The sequence below is a fragment of the Trachurus japonicus genome, chromosome 5, assembly GCF_045865225.1.
Source record: "Trachurus japonicus isolate A0001 chromosome 5, Traja_1.0".
NCBI classification, from domain to species: Eukaryota; Metazoa; Chordata; class Actinopteri; order Carangiformes; family Carangidae; genus Trachurus; species Trachurus japonicus.
The window spans coordinates 19,751,320-19,776,422 of NC_140911.1; the positions used below are offsets into that span (position 1 = coordinate 19,751,320).

General features: G+C 41.7%; 1 protein-coding gene and 10 non-coding genes across 11 annotated transcripts in view; 4 read left to right on the forward strand and 7 right to left on the reverse strand.

Annotated features, from left to right (window-relative positions):
* Positions 1–19,280, forward strand: part of LOC146987480 (gamma-glutamyl hydrolase) — a 32,172-nt gene extending 12,892 nt beyond the window's left edge. The window contains exons 3-9 of the mRNA XM_085778046.1: positions 2,355–2,405; positions 4,715–4,799; positions 4,984–5,122; positions 15,773–15,879; positions 16,891–16,981; positions 17,081–17,218; positions 18,963–19,280. Coding sequence (XP_085634172.1) covers positions 2,355–2,405; positions 4,715–4,799; positions 4,984–5,122; positions 15,773–15,879; positions 16,891–16,981; positions 17,081–17,218; positions 18,963–19,084 — 733 coding nt within the window. The 3' untranslated portion in view covers positions 19,085–19,280. The remainder of the gene's footprint in view (positions 1–2,354; positions 2,406–4,714; positions 4,800–4,983; positions 5,123–15,772; positions 15,880–16,890; positions 16,982–17,080; positions 17,219–18,962) is intronic.
* trnat-cgu (transfer RNA threonine (anticodon CGU)) lies at positions 4,068–4,139 on the reverse strand. The gene has a single exon. It is a non-coding gene; the product is annotated as a tRNA-Thr (tRNA).
* Positions 6,572–6,627, reverse strand: LOC146987483 (U7 small nuclear RNA). The gene has a single exon (XR_015035949.1). It is a non-coding gene; the product is annotated as a U7 small nuclear RNA (small nuclear RNA).
* LOC146987484 (U7 small nuclear RNA) lies at positions 7,114–7,169 on the reverse strand. Its single transcript, XR_015035947.1, has one exon. It is a non-coding gene; the product is annotated as a U7 small nuclear RNA (small nuclear RNA).
* trnat-cgu (transfer RNA threonine (anticodon CGU)) lies at positions 9,251–9,322 on the reverse strand. The gene has a single exon. It is a non-coding gene; the product is annotated as a tRNA-Thr (tRNA).
* Positions 9,790–9,845, forward strand: LOC146987486 (U7 small nuclear RNA). The gene has a single exon (XR_015035948.1). It is a non-coding gene; the product is annotated as a U7 small nuclear RNA (small nuclear RNA).
* On the forward strand, positions 11,052–11,107 carry LOC146987487 (U7 small nuclear RNA). Its single transcript, XR_015035946.1, has one exon. It is a non-coding gene; the product is annotated as a U7 small nuclear RNA (small nuclear RNA).
* On the forward strand, positions 11,662–11,733 carry trnat-cgu (transfer RNA threonine (anticodon CGU)). The gene has a single exon. It is a non-coding gene; the product is annotated as a tRNA-Thr (tRNA).
* On the reverse strand, positions 13,447–13,518 carry trnat-ugu (transfer RNA threonine (anticodon UGU)). The gene has a single exon. It is a non-coding gene; the product is annotated as a tRNA-Thr (tRNA).
* On the reverse strand, positions 14,060–14,115 carry LOC146987490 (U7 small nuclear RNA). Its single transcript, XR_015035961.1, has one exon. It is a non-coding gene; the product is annotated as a U7 small nuclear RNA (small nuclear RNA).
* trnat-cgu (transfer RNA threonine (anticodon CGU)) lies at positions 14,792–14,863 on the reverse strand. Its single transcript has one exon. It is a non-coding gene; the product is annotated as a tRNA-Thr (tRNA).
* Positions 19,281–25,103: the final 5,823 nt, after the last annotated feature.

Sequence of the window (25,103 nt, forward strand, 5' to 3'; positions counted from 1 at the left end):
GTAAGTGTGTGTGACTATACTAGTGTGTGTGAAAGAGTATGATAGTAAGTGTGTGTGACTATACTAGTGTATGTGTGAAAGAGTATGATAGTAAGTGTGTGTGACCATACTAGTGTATGTGAAAGAGTATGATAGTAAGTGTGTGTGACTATACTAGTGTGTGTGAGAGAGTATGATAGTAAGTGTGTGTGACTATACTAGTAAGTGTGTGTGACTATACTAGTGTATGTGAAAGAGTATGATAGTAAGTGTGTGTGACTATACTAGTAAGTGTGTGTGACTATACTAGTAAGTGTGTGTGACTATACTAGTAAGTGTGTGTGACTATACTAGTGTATGTGAGAGAGTATGATAGTATGTGTGTGTGTGTGTAACTATAGTAGTAAGTGTGTGTGACTATACTAGTGTATGTGAGAGAGTATGATAGTATGTGTGCGTGACTATACTAGTGTTTGTAAGAGAGTATGATGTAACATGTGAGAGCAAATATGCATTATTTCCTAAACGGCCTCTCATAAGTAGGTGTTGTTCTGTTTAAATGTCACATCAAGAAACTAATCTGAACTGGTTCATGGAGCTTCATCTCATTTTCACTACAGTGCTAAATGCCTCTAAATATATTATTATTTAATATAATGTGTATGTTAATTATCTGGTAATCCAGTTCATTAAGTCCATTAACTGTCTACATGCTGGGGGAGGGAACTGCTCTTATTATAGGAGTCCTTCTGGAAAATTACTCAAAGAGCAAAATGATCCTGGTTGATGTTTCTGTTGAAGTGAGACGTCATTCGGAGTGACAGCTGTTTCAGTCATGGTTCTAGATGTAGGTGTGGGCAGAGCCTGAGTGAGTGGGGGTGTCACTGTGTCATTATTTATCTGCAGGAAGAGACAGTGCTACATCTACATCTGACTCTTTGTTTTCTCTCTTTACCACAGTGCTTGAAATGTATTTTGCTGAAAACAACGACAGTGTTTGTTGTCCCATTTCATCACTCCTTTTAGGGAAAGGATTTGAAAGACCAGTAGACATATGGACAGGAAGGTTGACAACAGCATGAAAACCTTTTCCATTGTGCAGGCCTACAGGGTCTGAGAGTCACACACTCGGTACAGGCCAACTCTAGAATACAGCTGATTGCACTACATGTTTATAATGCACATTTATCTTGACATTAGAAATGTGTAAACTCAGTCCTATTTTTTTTTAAAGCACATTTGTTACAGGTGATACATGTCTATGTACATGTGCATATGATAATTGATTTTGAATCGAATACAGACACCCAAAGATTCACATCCCTCCCTCCTGTAGCCTAGACATTGAGCTGTGTGTAAGTCACGTATCACTTTGATGTGAAATAGGGGTGGGCGATACGGCGATATTAGATGGTGAAGGATTAGAGCGTGTAGACGATCTGCCAAAGTGCAGAGATCGTAGGATCGTCTGGGGCTCATTCTATAAATTGCAGTTCTATGCTGCAAAGCGCAAACAAAGGACATTTGCAAAGTTTGCTAAAAGAGATAACAACAGTTACTTTAGTTTGTATTTTTATTTGACCCTTTTCAATCAGCTATTTAGTGTTTTGATACTTAAAATCCTGTTAAAATGATTGTGTTGAATAAAACAAACAGTAATGTCTTCATTGATAATTTACTTTCATGTTTATTGAAAGCTACCTTTTATGTTGCAAGAGTGCACTTTATCAGAGTGTTGTTGTTTACCTTTTACTATGTTTACGTTGTTTGCACATGTTGGCAAAACTGCAACTATTTAGATTAAAATCTATTCAGAAAGGTTCTTTGGCCTAAATTGTCTATTTTTCCTTTTTTCGATTTAAGTCGTGACTTCATTTAAAAAAAAATCGTGATATGATATTTTTGCAATATCGCCCACCCCTAACGTGAACTGTCTCAATTTTACTTAAAGAGGATGTGGTTTAGCTGCCTGATAGAAGCACATCTGTGAGAACTGTTGTCTATGGAAACATCTGCCTTTTTTGAGGGAAGTTGTAAGTAAGTAGTAATGAAACAAAGAAAAGACTTATCATGTCTCTGTCAGCACATGCAGTGGTGGTTCTACCTTATGAGCCCATGACAATAAACAACTGACAATAAGACAACACTGCCAGAGCCACAATGAGTTTATAGTAGGTGTGTGAATGATTAACAATCAATATTATTGGAAATAGAGGGGCCCAAAATCAAATTTTGCTTAGGGCCCCATGGAGACTTGAGTCGGCTCTGCACAGATATGACGGATGTGAGGACTGTGTTACATCTCTGGCTGATTGCTCAATGTTCAGTTTCACTCTGTGACGGACACTGTTTTTTTTTCTCTGTTTTTTCAACAGAATCAATCGAACAGAAGAAGAATATGTGAAGATCTTCTACTCAATCAACGGGTGAGTTCAACTGCCTCTGACACACAATATCACCCCTGTTCCCCTCCGCCTGATGATCACACTGCTGCTGATTCTACTTCCCTCGCCTGCTCATGGCTCAGACTATAGGCACAAAGTTTCACTTTTAACTTTTCCAGGATAACTCTTAGTTATCTGGGTCGACTAAACCTAACTTTGACAGGCGTGATAACCTGTACTATGAAGCTGGTTCTCACATTCTCTGGTAAACTTTGGTTTTCCTTCTCTGGCTCCAAGCATAATCACGTAGAAATCTGAACAGTACACAGATTAGGGGGATTGAACCCATGATCTTTGGTTCACAAGAACAACACCTTACCACTTGGCTATGTAATGGTAAATTTGAATATTCCTTTGTTTTAATCACTTGTGACGTCCCCACCCCCTGCTTTCCCTCCAAGGTATCAGATCTTCTTTTGTTTGTTACCCATTTGTATTTTAATGTCTAGACCTTGTAATTGCATTTCAAGTTCCAGAGACACCCAACCTCTCATTTCCTCATGATATACTCAAACCCTTTTCTATTTTAAATTGCGTTGATTAGACCTCTTAGTCACACTCCAGGATGTCGGTGCCAATACCTGTGAAAAGATATCCTGAGTAGGGGGCTGACCCCTGCAGCAGACAAAGGGGTGTGGAATATACCTGAGGGGGCGTTTCCTCAGGTATAAATGTTTAGGTCTCCTCATGGTCTTTGTCTTTTCTTTACCATCACCCACTTGGGTTTGAACTGACCTTTCCTTGCCAGGAAATAAAATCGTGTCGGCCGGCCAAGTCTCTATTTCATTATTCACCAACAGCAAATGGCTAAAATTTCCACGACAGCTACCACACCTCCATGTGTAGATATGAAGGGGAACTGACTCAGTAACAGAGCAATGACTTGAGGATATGTGAACATGAAGGACAGAGGTTGTTTGGAGCAGCTGCTGCTGCATTCACAGGTTCAAATAGTTAATGTTGTTTTGACTGCATGAAATACACTGTTGCTTTGCCACACAGGGGGCTACAGGTGGATGAACACATGTCATTAATGCAAATATGTAATTATATTTATTTACATCGATATATGTTTTCTGCTGGTGACAGCAAAAAGCTTAGAAGTGATCTTTGTTTTACAAGACAAACGCTTTACCACTTGGCCACCATACCTCCATATGTTGGTGTGAAGTGGAACTGAGTTAAGAAATGACCTGAGGACTTGTGGACATAAAGGACAGAGGTTGTTAGGAACAGCTGCTGCTGCTGCATTCACAGGTTTAAATAGAGGAAATCCACTGCAGCTCTGTCACACAGGAGGCTACAGCTGGATGAACACATGTCATTAGGCTAATGCAAATATGTAATAATATGTATTTACACTCATAGCTGTTCTCAGGCACCAGAAAAAAAAAAGTTTGTTTGAAGGTTAAACTCTTTTCTCATTATGAGATGCTGTCACTTCTTCTTGGACTTCATGCAGTAATTCTGCCAGATCACTGTGTTGTTAGCCAGGAGGTGGAGCCTGGAAACAGGTGAACACAGAGCACACAGCTGCAGGAGTGTGTGTGTGACACTTTGACTGCTGAATCACAGAATGTTTTACTCTTCTTTTAGTCAGTGTACAGTTTAGTCAACAGTAGAATCTGGAGTCTTGCAGAACAAAGGTATGGATGGGGATTGAACCCATGATCTTTGGTTTACGAGACCAACGCCTTACCACTTGGCCACCACACCTTCTCTAGGAGAGAGGGAAGGGGAGGTCACTGCAGTCACAGGTGTGTTGACAGCAACACACATAAACTTGGTCCGATATATGTTTTCTGCTGGTGACAGCAGTAAGCTTAGATGTTTTTTTCTCATCATGAGAGGCTGTCACTTCTTCTTAGACTTCATGCTTTTATTCCAGATTACGGTTGTAATTATCCTATTTTCACATAGAAGACCATATAAAGGTCAGAGGTCGTCCTGGTAAACTTGGCGTTCTCTGTATAATACATAAAATGATGCAAGGTCTCTGTTCAAGCCCTATACATGACCGTAATGTACTGAACTGCAGCAGCAGATACGTCGTCAGATACGGTTTTAACAACTAAACCAACAGTTGGATTAAGTTTACTGTCTGCCTCATTACAATCCTGTGGAACATGTCCCTGTCACACTGTCTTCATTCATATGTATATGAATTTTCCTTTGTTGTTGTGTGACATATGGGATAGTTTTTCATATTCATTATAATTACGAGTCAGAAAGTGATGTCATGGTGTTATTTCCCAGTATGCATCTGACCTGTCTAAATGTTCTCTCCTCAGATTGTTGCTGCCGGGGGGAGACGTCGATCTCCAGACGTCTCAGTACAGTCGAGCTGCTAAGATCTTCTACAGCCTCGCTCTGAAGGTAACCTCCAACCAGAGGAGGTAGACACATTAGAGTTGCTATCATGATCATGCAAAACAGAAGGTTCTTGATTTGTTTTATGTGGCATTCACTGATCACTGATCCTCACCACAGACCAAGAACAACTTCAGTCTGACGTAGGCACGAGCACAATCCCAACACCTTTTACTGTCACCTCCTGCAGGCCAACGATGCTGGGGACTACTTCCCAATCTGGGGCACCTGTCAGGGCTTCCAGCAGCTGTCCGTCCTCACAGCAAACAAGAACCTGCTGACGCTCACCGATACCAAGGCCGTGGCCCTGCCCCTTACCTTCACAGCAGGTGAGGAGTCACTCCCTTTCCCTGCTCCGTCCATCTGTCAGAGGTTTGATGAGCAGTTGAAGCATGTGCTCGAGGTTTACACTCAGATATTAAGAACACATTCAGTAGTGTTTTATGGCGCTTTTCCACTACACTTTCACGGCACGGCACGGCACGGCACGGCACGGCTCGGCTCGGTAAAGGTGCTTTTCCACTACAGCTGAGTTCTTCTAGCACCTTCTCAGCGGGGGCGGGGTCGCCACGGGGGTGATCATGGAGGCGATCGCGGGCGTCGCATTGTCCATCTCTCTTTTTCCGATCCGCTCGTCAGCTCCAAACTCACTCGTCTGCACCTTGGTGGATCACAGACCACAGTGTGGTTTTACACAGCTTCATTTAACTTGGGTGAAGGAACAACAACAGTCTCGATATAGATCAGTGGGCGCTGTTGCCGCTCTGTTTTTGAGATTTCCGGGTTTGATTCTCTTGTCGGACGTAGCGCTCGCACTCTTCCAGTGACGACGCTCTGCCCAATCAGAGGAAGGCAGTCGACTGACGTCACGGTATAGTATCGCTTTGGCTCGCTTGGAACCAGGGCCGAGGAGGTACTAAAAATGGTACCAGGTACTAGGGCTGGTGGAAAAGCAAAAATAGCGGGCCGGGCCGTGCCGTGCCGCGCCAGTGGAAAAGCGCACAAGTTTAGCCCCGCCCCCACTGGTTGACAGGATAGGAAACACTCAGTCATGGTGCTAGTGATTTTTTCACTGCATGTACCCTAGAAAACATCAGTCAGTCAATTTAAAGACATAGATGGCGACCAAACCCATGATCTTTGCTTTACCAGACCAACCTAACTACCTGACTCCCACACCTTCTCTTCAAAGGGTCAAAGTGATGCCATGCCTGGCTGTCCACAGTGACTAAATACACAGGGACTGTTTGTGAACTTGTAATCGTTGTGATCGACCGACTTCTGACGTCATCATGTAGTATGTCAGCTCAGCTGATTCTCTCTGTTGACATTGGTTCATTCAAACAAATTTCAATTCCTCCATTATCTCAGTTTGTAGATGAACAGAATAATACAACAGTATTTCATGAGAAGCTTATTTGTCCTTCCCCTGTCGTCTGTGGTCTTGTTAACACCTTGAGCAGCACCTGGTTCAAGTCAGTGTGATAGTGTGTGTGGTGCATTTCATTACAATTAAGAAGTCAGAACTCTAACTCTGAAACTTGGATCTGAATAGTATACTGTGTATCAGCTACTGAACCCAGAAGAGTCAAACCAAACTCAAGTTCTAACCGAAACAGATTAGGCATGGATGGGAATTGAACCCATGATCTTTGGTTTACAAGACCAACGCCTTACCACTTCAAATCGTTTCAAATCTGCCTCTAGCGTAGCTTCCTTAAGTTTTCCCATAATAGCGCTGAATCATATGAGCTTTTATTTATATTAGACAGTCACTGGGGGGATTCCTTTTACAGGAGTCCTGCTAGAAAAACTTCTAAAGAGCTAATCATCCTAATCCTCATCTTAGTTGAGATGTGATCTGTACTGAGGCCTCAGCGCTGTCACTCATGGTGTTCAGAGTGGTTGTGGGCGGAGCCTATGCTGAAGTGGTCACTGTGTTCATCATCATACAGCCTTTTCTGTTGTACTATGATCTTAGCTTAACCAACAGTGTTGGCAATACTTACAAAGGTATTTGTAGTTTTCACACTTCGTGGTTTGTGACTGATTTTCCTCTAATAACTGCACCAACTCACCTTATAAAGTAACCTCTCACAGAAGTTGAATTTGGATTAATGATTTGTTTACACATTCAGTGGTGAGATTCCTGGGAGTCAGGAAATCATCTTGACACTTACTTGTGCTGAGACATGATCTGCCTCAGCACAACATGTGGTGCTATTCTATTACAAAATCAGTATCAAGTACAGCTTCCTCAAGCATTTCCAAAACTATTGTAGAGGCTTACAGGTATTTATTTATTTTAACACAGGTAGGGGGGGGATTCCTTTTACAGGAATCCTGCTGGAAAAACTTCTAAAGAGCAAATCATCCTGATGCTCACATCAGTTGAAATGTGATCTGTACTGAGGCCTCAGCCCTGTCACTCGTGGTGCTCTGAGTGGTTGTGGGTGGAGCCTATGCTGAAGTGGTCACTGTGTTCATCATCATACAGCCTCTTATCTTGCACAACTTCTCATTGTTTGTGAAGTAACCTAACACAGAAGTTGAACTTGCATTTATTTGTTTTAGATAGTCAGTGGTGGGATTTGTTTTGTCGGAGCCTTTCTAGAAAAACTTCTGAAGAGTAAATGGTCCTGATGCTCAACTTAGTTGAGATGTGACCTACACTGACTCAACATGGATGGGGATCACGCCCCTGATCTTTGGTTTACAAGACCAACGCCTTACCACTTGGCCACCATATGTAGGTGTGAAGTGGAACTGAGTTGAGAAATGACCGGAGGACTTGTGGACATAAAGGACAGAGGTTGTTAGGAACAGCTGCTGCTGCTGCATTCACAGGTTTTACGTAATAGTTACAGGCAGTGTGCGAAATACCCATCAATATTCGGGGGGGTCCCTAACTCGCGATTGTTGCGCAATACCGTTATTTTTTTTTCTTTTTATAAAGTAGGACTATAACATTACAATAAGCCAAGAAAATTAGCCTATAGCCTAAAAAGGAGAGGCAAAGTTGTGCATTAAAATGCAGAAAGTAATTGACAATAAATAGACGATAATTCAATAAATAAAAGACAATAATTGGCACCACACTAGCGCACTTGAACAATGAATAAATGCCAGGTATATGAGACTGGCGCGATCAGGGCAATGCAGAAACGAATAGACAATAAATAAAATACAACAATTAAAATGAATGAAAGACACCAAACTCGTGCACTCGAATAACAACCAACTGTATAAATCTGGAGATCGGAGACTGACGTGCAATTATGTGCACGAGATCCTCAGCCTGCAACTATGACCGATCATGTAGCCTTATCTAACCATCCATCTAGCAAATACGTTTAAACACAGCATTGAACACATCCACAAATCACATTCGTATAACGGGCCATCATGAAAATTGAAAAAGCACAGACAAATAGCTCACAACAGGCGCCTGGCCAAACAACACCACTGGGGGTTCAGGGCAGGCCATAGTATGCTGAAGCAGGCTAGCCTCTTACCTCAAGTTATTTTCCTGCCTTGTCAAGCCAAGGGTTGCGGTATTTCCATTACCCCACCTGCTTAGGTGTAAAAAAAAAAAAAAAGAAAGAAAGAAAAAGAAAAGCGGCCAATCACCAGTGCCAGCAGCAGGGGCTGCGGCTACGTCTTCAGAGCACTCGGCCTCAACTTCACTTTCTTCGGCAGAGGGTGGGAGAGGAACGGGATCCTCTGTTCTGATAGCGAGTGGGCTCGACTCCTGCGCTGGGCTGGCGCACATGGCTAATTTGCATAATGCGCAGGTGACATGGTTCAGCTTAATGTTAAACGAATTTTGAATTATGAATACTGGACATGGTGATCTTAAACACATTTAATTGACCACAATAAAATTATTATATTATATTATATTATTTATTTTTTTGACAAGATTGAGACCCCCCTCAGATTTTGCTTTTGAGTCTTTCAGGGGGTCTCAAGGGGTTAATCGGGGGGGTCCGACCCCCCCAAACCCCCCCCGTATTTCGCACTATGGTTACAGGAAATCCACTGCAGCTCGGTCACACAGGAGGCTACAGATGGATGAACACATGTCATTACTGTAATGCAAATATGTAATAATATATATTTACACTCATAGTTGTTCTGTTCTGGCGGGGGCACCAGAAAAAAAATGTTTGTTTGAAGCTTAAACTCTTTTCTCATTATGAGATGCTGTCACCTCTTCTTGGACTTCATGCAGTAATTCTGCCAGATCACTGTGTGGTTAGCCAGGAGGTGGAGCCTGGTAACAGGTGAACACAGAGCACTCAGCTGCAGGAGTGTGTGTGTGTGACACTTTGACTGCTGAATCACAGAATATTTTACTCCTCTTTTAGTCAGTGTACAGTCAACAGTGAAGTAGCTCAGAACAGTGTCAGGTCATGCTGCTGAATGTGGAGCCTTGTAGGTGGATTATAGAACAAAGGTATGGATGGGGATTGAACCCATGATCTTTGCTTTACGAGACCAACGCCTTACCACTTGGCCACCACACCTTCTCTGGGAGGATGGGAAGGGGAGGTCTCTGCAGTCACAACTGTGATGACAGCAACACACGTAAACTTGGTCTCAACTATGTATCATTTTTCTACAGTAACGACAATCACACAGACATACAGTTATTAGTAATTTAACAGTTTAACAAACTTTCATTTGAGGATGAGAAGGAAACTGCAGATGCCAATAGATTCCACATTGTTATACCGTCATATTGTTGGGGTAGGAATATAAAGTAAGGGTCCAAGTGTGTCACTAGTTCCTCATTTTGGGACCTGCCCAAAAAATGCTCAACTCAGAAATGATGAAATACAGTTATGAACTAAGAATAGTACAAGATAAGAGGCTGTATGATGATGAACACAGTGACCACTTCAGCATAGGCTCCACCCACACCTCTCTGAGCACCATGAGTGACAGGGCTGAGGCCTCAGTACAGATCACATCTCAACTAGTTGAAGCATCAGGATAATTTGCTCTTTAGAAGTTTTTCTAGCAGGATTTCTGTAAAAGGAATCCCCCTTTACCTGTCTACAATCAATAAATACTTGTAAGCCTCTGCTCTAGCTTTGGAAATGCTTGAGGAAGCTTTTCTAGCGGCTGATTTTGTAATAGAATTTTCTAGTGTAAAGATCCTGTAAAGCCAGATTTTACAAAAAAAAAAAAAAAGTATATATAACAACACAATTCCTGAAAACATGTAAAAGAAAAACCACCAAAAACACCAAACTATGTGGTATTGAATTGTGGAAAAACAGGAAGTAAAATAAAACCACAGTCTCTCTCAATGTGGTTACCACCACTCAAAGATATTTGTGGTTTTCACACTTAATGGTTTGTGACCGAAAACCACAAAGATCATAGTAAAAGATAAGAGGCTGTATTGTTACAATTGACTGTGTTCTGGGTCTCGGTTTTTATACTTGAATGACTTGATGTATGTTTTGAGATATCATGTATTCTGTTTCAGTAGTTGAACGCACATAACCTGATGTGTTATGTTATGTTATGTTATGTTTATTTATTTGATATGGACATCACAAATACATTAAGACTGTTCCAGTGGACAGATGCTTTGCTTGAGTGTGTTTAGCACAAGTGCTAATTTTCAACACCAGTCCATAGGCGGCTAATCTAAAAATACAGAACATATTATCAACAGTATGAGATAAAACCAAGTGCATGACACTACATCATGACAGTAGCAGACTGTGTGAACATGAAGCCAGATAGTGTGACTCTAGCCTGATAAACAAGATCAAGATGTAACTGCTGAGTTCTCTTAGTCTGTCAGTTAGGTTTGTTACATTAGATACACGCCTGATCAACAACACACACATCATGTTGCTTATCGAACAATGCATGGACAGTGGTTGGCCTGTCCACGTCACGGGTAACTGGCCAATTATCTTCTATCGCGCGAAAGTCCAACCTCTGTACGGGGCAGGCCGAGCCCAAGAAGATACGTGAACCATTTCCTGAAATCAGGGATCACTCCTGACAGAGATCCTAGGAGAGCTCTGTCACTCCGAGCCCAGTGCTGATGGACTTTATCTGTGAGCTGAGTAAATTCTACTACTGTTTAACTGAAGACTTCTCTGGTGCTTTCTTGGGCTTCCAATGTAAGAATCGCAATAACAGTATGATGATGAACACACCTCTCTGAGCACCACCAGTGACAGGGCTGAGGCCTCAGTACAGATCACATCTCAACTGATGTAATCATCAGGATAATTTGCTCTTTAGAAGTTTTTCTAGCAGGATTCCTGTAAAAGGAATCCCCCCTTATCTGTCTAAAATAAACAAATGCTTGTAAGGCTCTGCACTAGACTAGTTTAGAAATACTTGAGGAAACTACTCTTCAGGCTGGTTTTGTAACAGAGTTTTCTAGTGGGTAAATTCTGTAAAGCAAGATTTTACAAAAAACATTGTATATATAGCAACACAATTCCTAAGAACATGTAAAAGAAAAGCCACCAACAACACCAAACTATGTGGTATTGAATTGTGGAATTGGATTGTTAAACTGCATTTCATAATTTCTGAGTTGAGCATTTTTTGGGCAGGTCCCAAAAAGGGGAACCAGTGACACACTTGGACCCTTACTTACTATCCCTTCACCAACAATATAACAGTATAAACATGTGGAATCTACTGGCATCGGCAGTTTCCTACTCACCCTTAAATGAAAGTTTGTTAAACAGTTAAATTACTAGTAACTGTATGTCTGTGTGTCTGTTGTTACTGTAGAACAATTATACATAATTCAGACCAAGCTTACGTTACCTTACATTACATCACCTGTGACTGCAGAGACCCCCCCTTCCCTCCAAGAGAAGGTGTGGTGGCCAAGTGGTAAGGCGTTGGTCTCGTAAACCAAAGATCATGGGTTCAATCCCCATCCATACCTTTGTTCTATAGCTGGAACCTTAATAAGGGAGATGATTAAACTCTGTGAATGTATGTGGCCCTCAGGATACCTCATCCAGTCTACATCACCTGTAGGACTATACTATGTGGTCTTTGCTGCTTTGAGTTTTTTTCCTGAACGAGGGTTGTGTTTGAGGGGTCACCTGTAACTGAAGCTGTGAACATGGAGAAAATGGTTTGTGACTGATTTTCTCCAATACCTGCACCAACGCACCTGAAGCACCAGCAGCACAGCTTCTCATTGTTTGTAAAGTATCCTTTCATAGAAGTTGAGGATATATTAATGATTTGTATTAGACAGTCAGTGTGGAGATTCCTTTCATAGGAGTCCTGCTAGAAAAACTTCTAAAGAGCAAAGCACCCTGACACTCATTTTAGTTGAGATGTGATCTGTACTGAGGCCTCAGCCCTGTCACTTGTGGAGACTTTCTAGAACAACCTCTGAAGAGCAAGGTCCTGATGCTCGGGGGATCACACCACTGATCTTTGTTTTACAAGACCAACGCCTTACCACTTGGCCACCATATGTAGGTGTGAAGTGGAACTGAGTTAAGAAATGACCTGTCACTTGTGGACATGAAGGACAGAGGTTGTTAGGAGCATTCACAGGTTTAAATAGTTACAGGAAATCCACTGCAGCTCGGTCACACAGAAGGCTACAGGTGGATGAACAGATGGTTGTTTTCTGTTGGTGGCACCAGAAAAAAAATTGTTTGAAGCTTAAATGTTTGTACATCACTGTTGTTATTGAGTTTTAGAAATAACTTTATAGTATCGACATGTTCACAGCCTCAGTTACAGGTGACCGCTCAAACACAAGCCTCCTTCAGGATGATAGATTCTTGCATTTCATCCACAGTGTGTGAGCAGTGGGAGATATTAGTGAAACCTCAAAGCAGCAAAGACGTCTATAGTCCTGAGTCATGCAGATGAAGCATCCTGAGGTATTTACAGTCTAACCACATACGGTCACAGAGATTAATAATCTCCTTTATTAAGGTTACAGCTATAGAACAAAGAGCATGTGATGTGTACTGAGGCCTCAGCCCTGTCACTCGTGGTGCTCTGAGTGGTTGTGGGTGGAGCCTATGCTGAAGTGGTCACTGTTCATCATCATACAGCCTCTTATCTTGTACTATGTTCTTAGTTCATTACCACCACTCAAAGATATTTGTGGTTTTCACACCTCATGGTTTGTGACTGATTTTCTCTGATACCTGCACCAACTCATCTAAACACCCAGCACAGCTTCTCTTTGTAAAATAACCATTCATAGAAGATGAGTACGCAGTGCATTAATGATTTGTATTAGACAGTCAGTGGTGGGGTTCCTTTTACAGGAGCGCTGCTAGAAAAACTTCCAAAGAGCTAATCATCCTAATCCTCCTTTTAGCTGAGACAAAGTTGAAACAAAACAAAACAAAAACTACATCTTAAAAAGGAGATTGGTGGATTTGTGTCTCCATGGTGAGTGTCTTCTCCATGTTCACAGCTTCAGTTACAGGTGACCTCTCAAACACAAATTTGATGATAGATTCTTGCATTTCATCCACAGTGTGTGAGCAGTGAAAGATGTTAGTGAAACCTCAAAGCAGAAAATACATCTATAGTCCTACATGAAATGTAGACTGAGACTGGATGAGGCATCCTGAGGTTTACCACATAAGGTATTAAGGTGACAGCTATAGAACAAAGGTATGGATGGGGATTGAACCCATGATCTTTGGTTTACAAGACCAACGCCTTACCACTTGGCCACCACACCTTCTCTGGGAAGGAAGGGGAGGTCTCTGCAGTCACAGGTGTGTTGACAGCAACATGTAAGCTTGGTCTGAACTATGAACTATGTATAATTGTTCTACAGTAATGACAGACACACAGTTATTAGTAATTTAACAGTTTAACAAACTTTCATTTGAGGATGAGTAGGAAACTGCCGATGCCAATAGATTCCACATTTTTATACCGTTATATTGTTGGGGAAGGAATATAGTAAGTAAGGGTCCGACTGTATCACTGGTTCCCCATTTTAGGACCTGTCCAAAAAATGCACTTTAATCCAATTCCACAATTCAATACCACATAGTTTTGTATTTTTGGTGGTTTTTCTTTTACATGTTTTCAGGAATTGCGTTGTTATATATACACAATGTTTTTGTAAAATCTGGTTCAACAGGATCTTTAAAAATGTACCCACTAGAAAACTCTGTTAAAAAAACAAGCCTGAAGCACAGCTTCCTCAAGCATTTCTAAACTAGACTAGTGCAGAGGCTTACAACCATATTCATTTATTTTAGACAGGTAAGGGGGGATTCCTTTTACAGGAATCCTGCTAGAAAAACTTCTAAAGAGCAAATCATCCTGATGCTCACATCAGTTGAGATGTGATCTGTACTGAGGCCTCAGCCCTGTCACTCGTGGTGCTCTGAGTGGTTGTGGGTGGAGCCTATGCTGAAGTGGTCATTGTGTTCATCATCATACAGCCTCTTATCTTGTACTATTCTTAGTTCATTACCACCACTCAAAGATATTTGTGGTTTTCACACCTCATGGTTTGTGACTGATTTTCTCTGATACCTGCACCAACTCACCTAAACACCCAGCACAGCTTCTCTTTGTTTGTAAAGTAACCATTCATAGAAGATGAGTACGCAGTGCATTAATGATTTGTATTAGACGGTCAGTTATTGAGCTTTAGAAATAACTTTATTTAATTGACATTTGGTAAAAAAAGGAGAATGGTGGATTTATGTCTCCATGGTGAGTTTCTTCTCCATGTTCAAAGCTTCAGTCACAGGTGACCCCCAAACACAACCCTCCTTCAGGATGATAGATTCTTGCATTTCATCCACAGTGTGTGAGCAGTGAAAGATGTTAGTGAAACCTCAAAGCAGCAAAGACCTCTTCAGTCCTACATGCTTTGTCATGAAACGTATAGACGCAGACTGGATGAGACATCCTGAGGTATTTATAGTGTGACCACATAAGGTCACAGAGATTACTAATCATCTCCTTTATTAAGGAGAACAAAGGAACAAAGGTATGGATGGGGATTGAACCCATGATCTTTGGTTTACGAGACCAACGCCTTACCACTTGGCCACCACACCTCCTGTGGAAGTGAAGGGGAGGTCAGTGCACTCACAGGTGTGTTGAGAGCACAAGTAAGGTTGGTCTGAACTATGTTGTTCTACAGTAACGACAGACATACAGTTATACAGTTATTAGTGATTTAACAGTTTAACAAACTTTCATTTGAGGGTGAGTAGGAAACTGCAGATGTCAGTGAATTTCCACATTTTTATACTGTTATATTGTTGGGGAAGGGATATAGTAAGTAAGGGTCCAAGTGTGTCACTGGTTCCTCATTTTGGGACCTGCCCCCAAAAAAATGCTTAACTCAGAAATGATGAAATACAGTTAAACCACATTGAGAGAGACTGTGGTTTTATTTTACTTCCTGTTGTTTCAATTCAATACCACATAGTTTGGTGTTTTTGGTGGTTTTCCTTTTACATTCTTTTTTACATTACGTTCTCAGGAATTGTGATGTTAATGTTTTTGTAAAATCTTGCTTTACAGGAACTTTAAAAGTTTACCATCTAGAAAACTCTGTTACAAATCAGCCTCAAGCATAACTTCCTCAAGTATTTCTAAACTATTGCAGAGGCATACAATCATTTATTGATTTTAGACAGGTAAGGGGGGATTCCTTTTAAAGGATTCCTGCTAGAAAAACTTCTAAAGAGCAAATTATCCTGATGTGCCGATTAGTTGAGATGTGATCTGTACTGAGGCCTCAGCACTGTCACTCGTGGTGCTCAGAGAGGTGTGGGTGTGGGTGGAGCCTATGCTAATGAAAGACTCACACGAGGCTGAAGGAACCATGTGGATGTTCAGTCAAAAATGATCAGTAAAGCTTATTAACCAAAAATGTTACTGTAATGTCCTGTTATTAACTTCTGTTCATCTGCTTTTCTCTCCCACCTCCTCCACACTGATCCATGTCTGTCCTCCAGCCGCCAAATCCAGCCGTCTGTTCCAGGGCTTCCCCAAAGATCTGCTGCAGTCTCTGTCCGAGGAAAACATCACGTCCAACTTTCACAGCTGGAGTCTGTCCATCCAGGTCTGTCTCTCTCCTCTTTATTTATCAACTAAAAGTCTTAACTAATAGTCTGAGGTTAACACATCATCATATATTTAGTGTGCTTTTTATTTTTAACATGTTCATTTGTCTTTTTGATGAGATGGATTTGACATTAGATGTTTTAAGGCATGAATGGGGCTTGGGTTGTACAAGTCTGTGAAGATCATCATGTCACTGATGAGTCTCGGTGTGTTGGACTCAGCTGTTTTGCAGGTGAATGAGTGGAGAACAAAACTGCACAAGATCTTATCATACTTTCTTAAATTTCAAAGGCAGGGATAGTGATCAAACCCATAAACTTTGGTTTACTGGACCAAGACCTTTTCACTTGGCCACCACACCTCTTTTGGGAGCTGCACTGAGGCGGATGATGATCAGGTGGTAACGATCTCAGTGTCACGGTTTGAACATATGGAATCAGCTACCTGACTATCTGAAAAAAATTATTAATTTAACATCATTTAAAAAGGCTCTCAAAAAGTACCTCATCAGTCAAACCATGTACCATCAAACATAAGACAATTATTGTCATGTTTTTCTTTTGTCTCTCTCTCTCTTTCTCTCTTACTCCTTACTCTTTCCTTATGAGCTCATTCATTATTTTTGTTTTGTATTATTTATTTATGTTTATTTTTTCCTTATTTCTTTATATTTTACTTTTAATCTCTTACTTTTCTACTTATTTTTCATTATTGTTCAATTATTTTCCTATGTTATTGTTTTTAAACCGTAACAAATTTGATCTTTGAATATGTTGGGTGAGGTTTTCATATAAGCCCTCTTGGGTTTCATACCTCCCCTTTGCACATCCCAGTAATGTTGATTGTTCATGTTGTTTATTTATATGATATTGTTTGTGCTAAATAAATAAATAAAAATAAAAAATAAATAAAAAACATAGGTTAAAATGCCGTGTGACAGGTGACATCGCTGTGGTCCATTCAGGGTCAGAGTATCTGATGCTACATTAACGCCGTGTTTGATCAACAGAACTACACCAGGAACACTAAGCTGAAGAGGTTCTACAAGATCCTGACCACCAACAATGACGGCAAGAAGGAGTTCATCTCCACCATGGAAGGTGAGGACCGAGACGACACCCCCATCACCTTCAGCGGTTTACCTTTAATTAGATTAATGATTCAGATTCAGTGTGACCGTGTCTCCTCCTTCTCCTCAGCTTACCGTTACCCGTTCTACGCCGTCCAGTGGCATCCAGAGAAAAGTCCCTTTGAGTGGATCGACAAGTCAGGGATGGTTCACACCACCTCCTCTGTCAAGGCCAGTTTCTACACTTCCTGCTTCTTCATCTCTGAAGGTAACAGCGTTTCCTGTAGCACCTCTATCTCCACCTGCTGCCACACTACACCTGGACATCTGCATCTCCTCTCTGTGTCGTACACAGAGAAAAATAGGGGTACAGAAGGGGGACATTTCTGTACTTAAAGGTACAGTTCTGTCCTACTGTAGCCTATAGGGCCAATTATTGTACTCTAGAGTACCTATGTGTACCTTTTGGGGGTAGAAAAGGCACATAAATGTTCCAGAATGGCAAAAGGTACATATATGTACTCCTAAGGTACACGTATTTATCCCCTAAAGGTACATTATCAGAGAAAAAATTAGTAGCCTAAATAAATAGGTCTGGTAGCCTATGAGGCGATCGATCCTCGCTCAGGGTAGGTCGCAGAGCAAACACACACACCGGTTACATACCCGTTAGATGCTAGGTGCACAATTGTACTTAAACTGGTACATTTTGAAAAGGTACAAAAATGTACCGGCACCAATGGGTACAAAATTGTCTCTACAAAAGGTACGCCTGGAGCGACAAGGGTTTGTACCCTTTTGAGTTCATTTCCGTACTTCTATTTTTCTCTGTGTATCCTCCATTACTGTGTCCTCCATCTTTGTTTAGGAAAATCTCAGAAATTCACTAATCACACTAATATAACCAGTTTGTCTGAAATATTCTATATACTATTTTATATTTATTATAAATCTTATTTTTTCCTAAAAATCGCAGAATTGTAATGTTGAGTCATACCTCATACTAAGTCTGAAACCTCTCAGTTAAGGTTCTGTCCTGGGGCTTTCAGTCATGCCACATGAGCTTCACCGACAGACAGTTCAATAATCTACTGTGGAACTAAAGATTTTTTTTTTTTTGGCTTTTTCATGCCTTTATTAGACAGGACAGTTCAGAGTGTGACAGCAAATGGGAGGCAGAGATGAGGGGAATGACATGCAGGATAGGGTTCGAGTCCCGACCGCCTCCAGTGAGGACTATAATCTCTACACGTGGGGCAGGTGCTCTACCAACTGAGCTAAACACCGCCCCGTGGAACTAAAGATTGAACTTAAATCTAATTCACATCAGTATGTGAATGATGTATCCTGTTTGTCATCTTAATATTATTTTATTGTGATTTATTATCAGGTCACAGTATATGTGGTTTATCTGAACTGAAATTACACAAATAACAGCTGAATGAATGAATTTATTTATTTCGGTATATCAAGCTTATATAACCGAAAGGGTGTAGGTTGAAGCCAAAGCTTATATACCCCTACCCCTTTTACCTTAAAAAATTAAAATAAAAAATAAATATATATATATATGCATTAATACAATAGGATCAGATCACAGACATTTGAAATTAATCAGTACACTTAAATTTCTGATCACAACAAAATAAAGAATTGTACACAGCACATAACCCAAAATAGTACAAAATTATTGAACTTAATTTTCCATACTGTAACGAGAAATTATGTTGTTCTTATAAAGTTTTTTAAAGCTGACTAGAGTACAGCATCATTTAATATTTTCAGGACAATTATTCCAGATGTTAACCCCTCTAACAGAAAGACAGTGATTTTTTACAGTAGTTTGAGTCTTTGGTTTCTCAAATAATAGTGGTCTTCTCAGGTTAGAACTGGAATCCTTCACAGCTCTGACGAAACTTTGCATTTCATCCTAAAGTGGCTGAAAAAACATCAGTAAACAGTTCCTAAATCCTTCTTCTTCTTCTTCTCCTCCTCCTCCCCTGTTCCTGTAGCCATGAAGAACCATCACCAGTTCTCCAGTCTTCAGGAAGAAGAGAGAGCTCTAATCTACAACTTCTCTCCGGTCTTTGCTGGCGTCCATGCTGTCTTCATCCAGAACTACTATTTTGACTGATGGCCGCCTCTGAGCAGGAAACAGACCTGAGATCAGTCTCATCACAAACATCTGTAAATCCAGTCCAGCAGCCTCCGACGTCACATCAACACTCAGCAGTTTATCTGATCTGAACAGTAACATGTCCTAAATGCAAACGATAACTTGAATGTGCCAACAGTGGAAACATGGTTGTGTTTTATCTGTCTAATATCATAAAACAACGAAATCAAACAACATCTTATATGGAAAATATATATATATATTTATTTATTTTTGTCTCATGGTGAGGTTAAGGTACAGAGTCAGACCTGTGTCAAAATGAATAAATGAAGATTCACAAGTGCATTTTCTTCAGTTATCTTACCTTAACTTATCAGACGTCTCCTTCTTTCAGTCAGTCACAGCAGTTTGTTTGTGTTTTTTTGTGTGTAAATTCTTTAAAACATATTTGTGGATTACCATCATATATTATCATATATACTATCATTTAGAAATATTTGTGTGTACATCGGAGACACATTTGTGAACCTTATTAATTTATATGTTGATTCTGTTCCCCTTTATACAGAGTGAGAAATATTTTTGTGGAATCAGGCATTTACATATAAATCCCAAAAGACATCTGTGAATCCCCATGTGTGTATTTGTTCATTCTGACCCTGATGTGAGTCCGTACCTCGAGTCAGGGTGACAACTGTCACTCTGCATTTATACATATTTATACATTCATGAGGTTCACATTTAGGACCAATAATAATAATAGAATGATGAATGAATGAATGAATGAGAATCAGTTATACAGTCAACAGTTCTCTAAACCATGTTACAGTGTCTGACTCCTGTATGATCTGTGTCTTATTTTCTCTGCTGTTCATCATCTTCAATCATAAACTATTACAAACCAAACCGTCTCAGACTGTCAGACATAAAACATTTGTAATTTCATATCCACTTTGTTTGTTTTTGTTTTGCTTCTTTACACAAAATGGCCTAAATAAATAAACAAATAAATAAAATCCATTTTCTTTGTTTTTATTAAAAACAAGAGATGACCTTTGTAAGTCTGGAAAAAAGTTATCTTATCTTAAAAGAGGGTGTCGTCCTATAAATACTTGAGGTTTCTAATTGATCAAAAGTTGACCCATGACCCCAATTCATCCACAATCAGCACAGACCTGACAGTTTTTTTCTACACAGTATTTATCAAGTCATTTCTAACTTTTTGTTTAATCTCATTTTATTGAAACCTTGCAGTACAAACAAAAATCATGCAAGGTAGTTTGTATACAGCATGTATGAGCAGTCTGTTGTGTTCACTTAGTATTCCTGCATCCATGTTCCGCCACTAGGAGGCACTGTGAGTTAGTGAGTGAAGAAGAAGAAAGGCGGAAGTAACTACTGGCTGTTAGTTGTTGATCCTGGAGCTACAGAGAGGTGATATTCTGCTTGTGCTACCATGTGGGAATAAACCCTGTTACAACCTTACCTACCTTTTTCTTTTTGGACTCATCCACATAACAAATTGGCGACGAGTCGAACCTGCATTTGTTTTTTGCGGAAGATGGCTGTAAATGCGCCATTCCCGGATTTTTTCTTGCCTTGCCCGGGGGAGCCGGCCATTCCTTTCAAGACGTGGGTGAGGATGTTCGAAAACTACCTCCTGGTCATCCGTGCAAATGGAGACGCGTGGCCAGAAGCAAGGAGACGTGCGCTACTTCTGCACTGTCTGGGCTCGGAGGGACAGCGGATCTTTCATACTCTGCCGAACACAGGTGACGACCTAGCAGCCGCCATTGCTGCATTAAATGAACATTTTATGCCTTCCGTTAACGTGGTGGTGGAGCGCCACACGTTCAGGAAGAGAGCACAGAGACCCCAGGAGTCAATTGTACAATACATTGCTTCACTAAGAGAGCTTGCTGCAACATGTGAATTTGCCAATGCTGATGATATGATTAGAGACCAGCTCGTGGAGCATGTGGCTAACCCCCGCATTAGGGAGAAACTGCTTCTTAAAGATAAACTGACATTAACTGATGCTATTACAATAGCCACTCAAGTTGAATCTGCCAGTGAACAAGCTAAGTCTATGGCAGGTGATCAACACTTACCTGTTCATGTTGTGAAGGCTCATGATACAGCATACAGGCCAAGACAGCCACGTAGGAGCTATTCTGCAAAACCTGCTAATAAACCTGCCTCGACCTCATCTGCACGTGCTTGCTTCCGTTGTGGTTCACAAAAACACCTGGCCAACTCACGTGAATGCCCAGCAGCCAAAGTAACGTGCAGAAATTGTAATAAAAAAGGACACTTTGCACGTGTGTGTCAATCTCAGCAAACTCAGGCAGTGAAAGAGGTTGAAATGCCTGAATACACGCTGTTGCTGGTGGATGGAACAGACTCTCCGGATAGAATACAGTGCAAAGTGGACATTCAGACTGCAAAGACAATTCAAACAATGAAACTGACTGTGGATACGGGTGCTGCTGTTTCTGTTCTGCCTCGATGCATCTATGAGGAGCATTTCAGAGAAGCTCCACTCCATCAATCCTCTGTCCGACTGGTGACATATTCAAAGACCCTATCAAAGTGTTAGGATGCATGAAAGCGACTGTACACATGGATGGCATTAAAGGCATGGCAAATTTCTATGTGGTGGACTCAGGAACTGCACTGATGGGACGGGATTTAATATCTGCCCTTCGCCTGCGCATTGAGGACAACACTGTACACCCACCAACTGCTTCACCTCCTCCTCTGCTCCCTACAGCTGCAGTGGCCTCTCTCACCTCACAGCCAGCCTCTCCTGCAACCGTAGATGCGCCAAAGGGTTCATGCATAAGGTAAAAGTCACACAAACAGCTGTACCTGTGCGTCAAAAGCTACGGCGCCTTCCCTTCTCAGTGCGAGCTGCTGTGTCAGAGGAGCTCAATCGACTACTTTCTGCTGGTGTGATAGAACGCATTGAAGCCTCTCCGTGGGTCTCACCGATAGTAGTCACACAAAAGAAAACGGGAGGTATTCGAATGTGTGGAGACTTTCGAGAGCCGAACAAAGCAATCATAGTAGACAGCTACCCTCTCCCTCACATGGAGGAATTGCTCTCGACACTTTCAGGTGCGACTGTATTTTCAACTATTGACCTGGAGTGTGCGTATCACCAAGTGCTGCTGCATCCTGAGAGTCGGGATTTAACTGCTTTCATCACACATGAGGGACTGTTTCGTTATTGCAGAGTTCCTTATGGTCTGGCTTCAGCTCCAGCAGCATTTCAAAGACTGATGGCGACAGTGTTGAGTGGGGTGCCTAATGTACAGTACTACCTGGATGACATAATCTGCTATGGACGCACGGCACAGGAGCATGACACAGCTCTGGAAACTGTACTGCAACGCCTTAAAGATGCAGGCTTGCACCTGAATGAAAAGAAAATGCCACTTTCGCCAAACCAGCTTAAAGTTCTTGGGACATTTAGTGACAGCAAGAGGCATTCAGCCTGACACTGAACACCTACAAGCCATTACACAGGCTCCTGCTCCCAAAAATGCCTGCAGCCTGCGTTCCTTCTTAGGCATGCTGTCTTGGTATGGAAAATTCATACCTAACTACGCCACAGTGGTAGAACCACTCCGTGCCTGTCTGCGTCAAGATGCCACATTTGAATGGACTGATGGAGCTCAAGAATGCTTTCTTCATGTGAAACAGCTACTGGTGAATAGCCCTGCCCTTGCTTTATTTGACCCGGACTTTCCAACCATAATCTCAACTGATTGCATCAGATTAGGGTCTTGGTGCTGTATTCACTCAGCTGCATCCAGATCACACAGAACGAACAGTGGCGTTTGCATCAAGGACGCTGACGCCGACTGAGAGGAAATATTCAACTGTCGAGAAAGAGGCTCTCGCGTGTGTCTGGGCAGTGGAAAAATGGAGGACTTACTTGTGGGGCCGGAAAATTCACACTGCGCACCGACCATCAGGCCCTCACAACACTCCTCTCAACGAAAGGGACTGATAGAGCAGGGATGCGCATTGCAAGATGGTCTGCGCGCCTTCTCTGTTTCACTTATGACGTTGTTTATCGGGCTGGTTCACTCAATCTCACAGCCGACTGCCTTTCACGCTTACCTCTGCCTGCTGCCTCTCCTCTCCTTACAGACTCTGATCCTGAACTCGTGGCTCTGCTGTCAACATGTCCTGTCTCTGTGACTGCTGGTGAGTTTGAGGATGCTTCCTCCTCCTGCTCTGAACTTGCTTCTCTGCGTGCACAGATCCTCCAGCAGTGGCCAGCTTCTGTGAAAGCCGTGGAGCCAATTCTGCAGCCTTACTTCAAGATGAGGCATGAACTGTGTGTTGAAGGACAATTTGGTGTTTCGAGGGACACGCCTTGTGGTGCCCGCCTCTTTGCGCCACACACTCACTGCTCTGGCTCACGAAGGTCATCAGGGCATTGTGAGAACAAGACAGCGCCTGCGAGAGTTGTACTGGTTCCCTGGAATGGATGCACTGGTACGTTCTCAAATATCTGCATGCTCAGTGTGTCAAAGCTCTGACAAGTCTGCAAAGGTTTTTTGAGGCACCGCTGCAACCTGTGTCTCTGCCTGAAGGCCCCTGGGAAGAAATTGGGCATGGATATAGTTGGACCTTTTGAAAATGCAACTTACGACTGCAGGTTTGCAATCACACTCACCGATTACTACTCAAAATGGCCCGAAGTAGCTTTTGCACCATCTGTCACCACGGTAACTGTGCTTGGATTTCTCAGCAGTGTGTTCAGCCGGTTGTGGTGATCCAGAGTCCCTGGTCACTGACAATGGACCGCAATTTACATCTGCTGAATTCTCATCATTCCTGAAAGAAAGAGGAATCACTCATATCCGCTCCTCTGTGTACCACCCAGCTGCTAACGGTGCAATAGAGCGGTTTAACAGAGTCTTCAAAAGCTGCATCCAGGGCCACAATGCTTCAAAACAAAGCATGGAAAAGAGCTACAGCTGATTTCCTACAAGTGTATCGTGCTACACCACACGCCATGACGGGTGCATCACCGTTCGAGCTGATGCATGGCCGCAAGATGAGAACAAAGCTCGACGTGCTTTCTCCTCCTGCCATGACAGCACGTGATGATGTGCTGCGTCAGAGAGTGTCCCTTCGACAAAAGCACATGAAGAAGTACTTTGATACCAGACGTGGAGTTCGCACTCCTTCATTCAGAGAGGGAGACAAGGTGCGGGTGCGCAAACCTGTACATGTGTTAAAGGGACATCAGAAATTCTCTGCCCCCATCATGATCAAAAAGCAAGTGGGTCCGAGCACCTACATCTTGGATGATGGAAAAACATGGCATGCTTCTCATCTGACTTCAGTACCCGCTGAGCTTCCTGAAAACTCGGCTCAGTCAGAAACTGAAGTTGGAGGAACAGTTGAGCCTGGAAATGTGCAACAGACCGGAAGTCGTCCTGTTAGAGCACATAACCCACCAGCTTGGCTCAAAGACTATAAGACTTAAAAGAAAAGAAAAAAAAAAAAAAAAAGAACAATGTGGTTACAATGATGTGTTGTGATAATGTTCAAAATAAGTTGCTTAAAAGAAATTAATGATTGAAGAATAGTTAAAAGGAACAAACACAATGTTGTTGATTCTGTTGACACAAAGAAGCAGTCTAGGTTGAAACATATGCTGTGTATTAATCTTAATTTCATTGATTGGTCTCAGGTGTAAAGACCTTTGAGAAAGAATTGACAAGTAAAGGATTTATGTTTTCTATATTATATTACATTACAGCTGAAGGAAGAACTGTTCTTAAGTAAAGGGGGGATGTTGTGTTCACTTAGTATTCCTGCATCCATGTTCCGCCACTAGGAGGCACTGTGAGTTAGTGAGTGAAGAAGAAGAAAGGCGGAAGTAACTACTGGCTGTTAGTTGTTGATCCTGGAGCTACAGAGAGGTGATATTCTGCTTGTGCTACCATGTGGGAATAAACCCTGTTACAACCTTACCTACCTTTTTCTTTTTGGACTCATCCACATAACA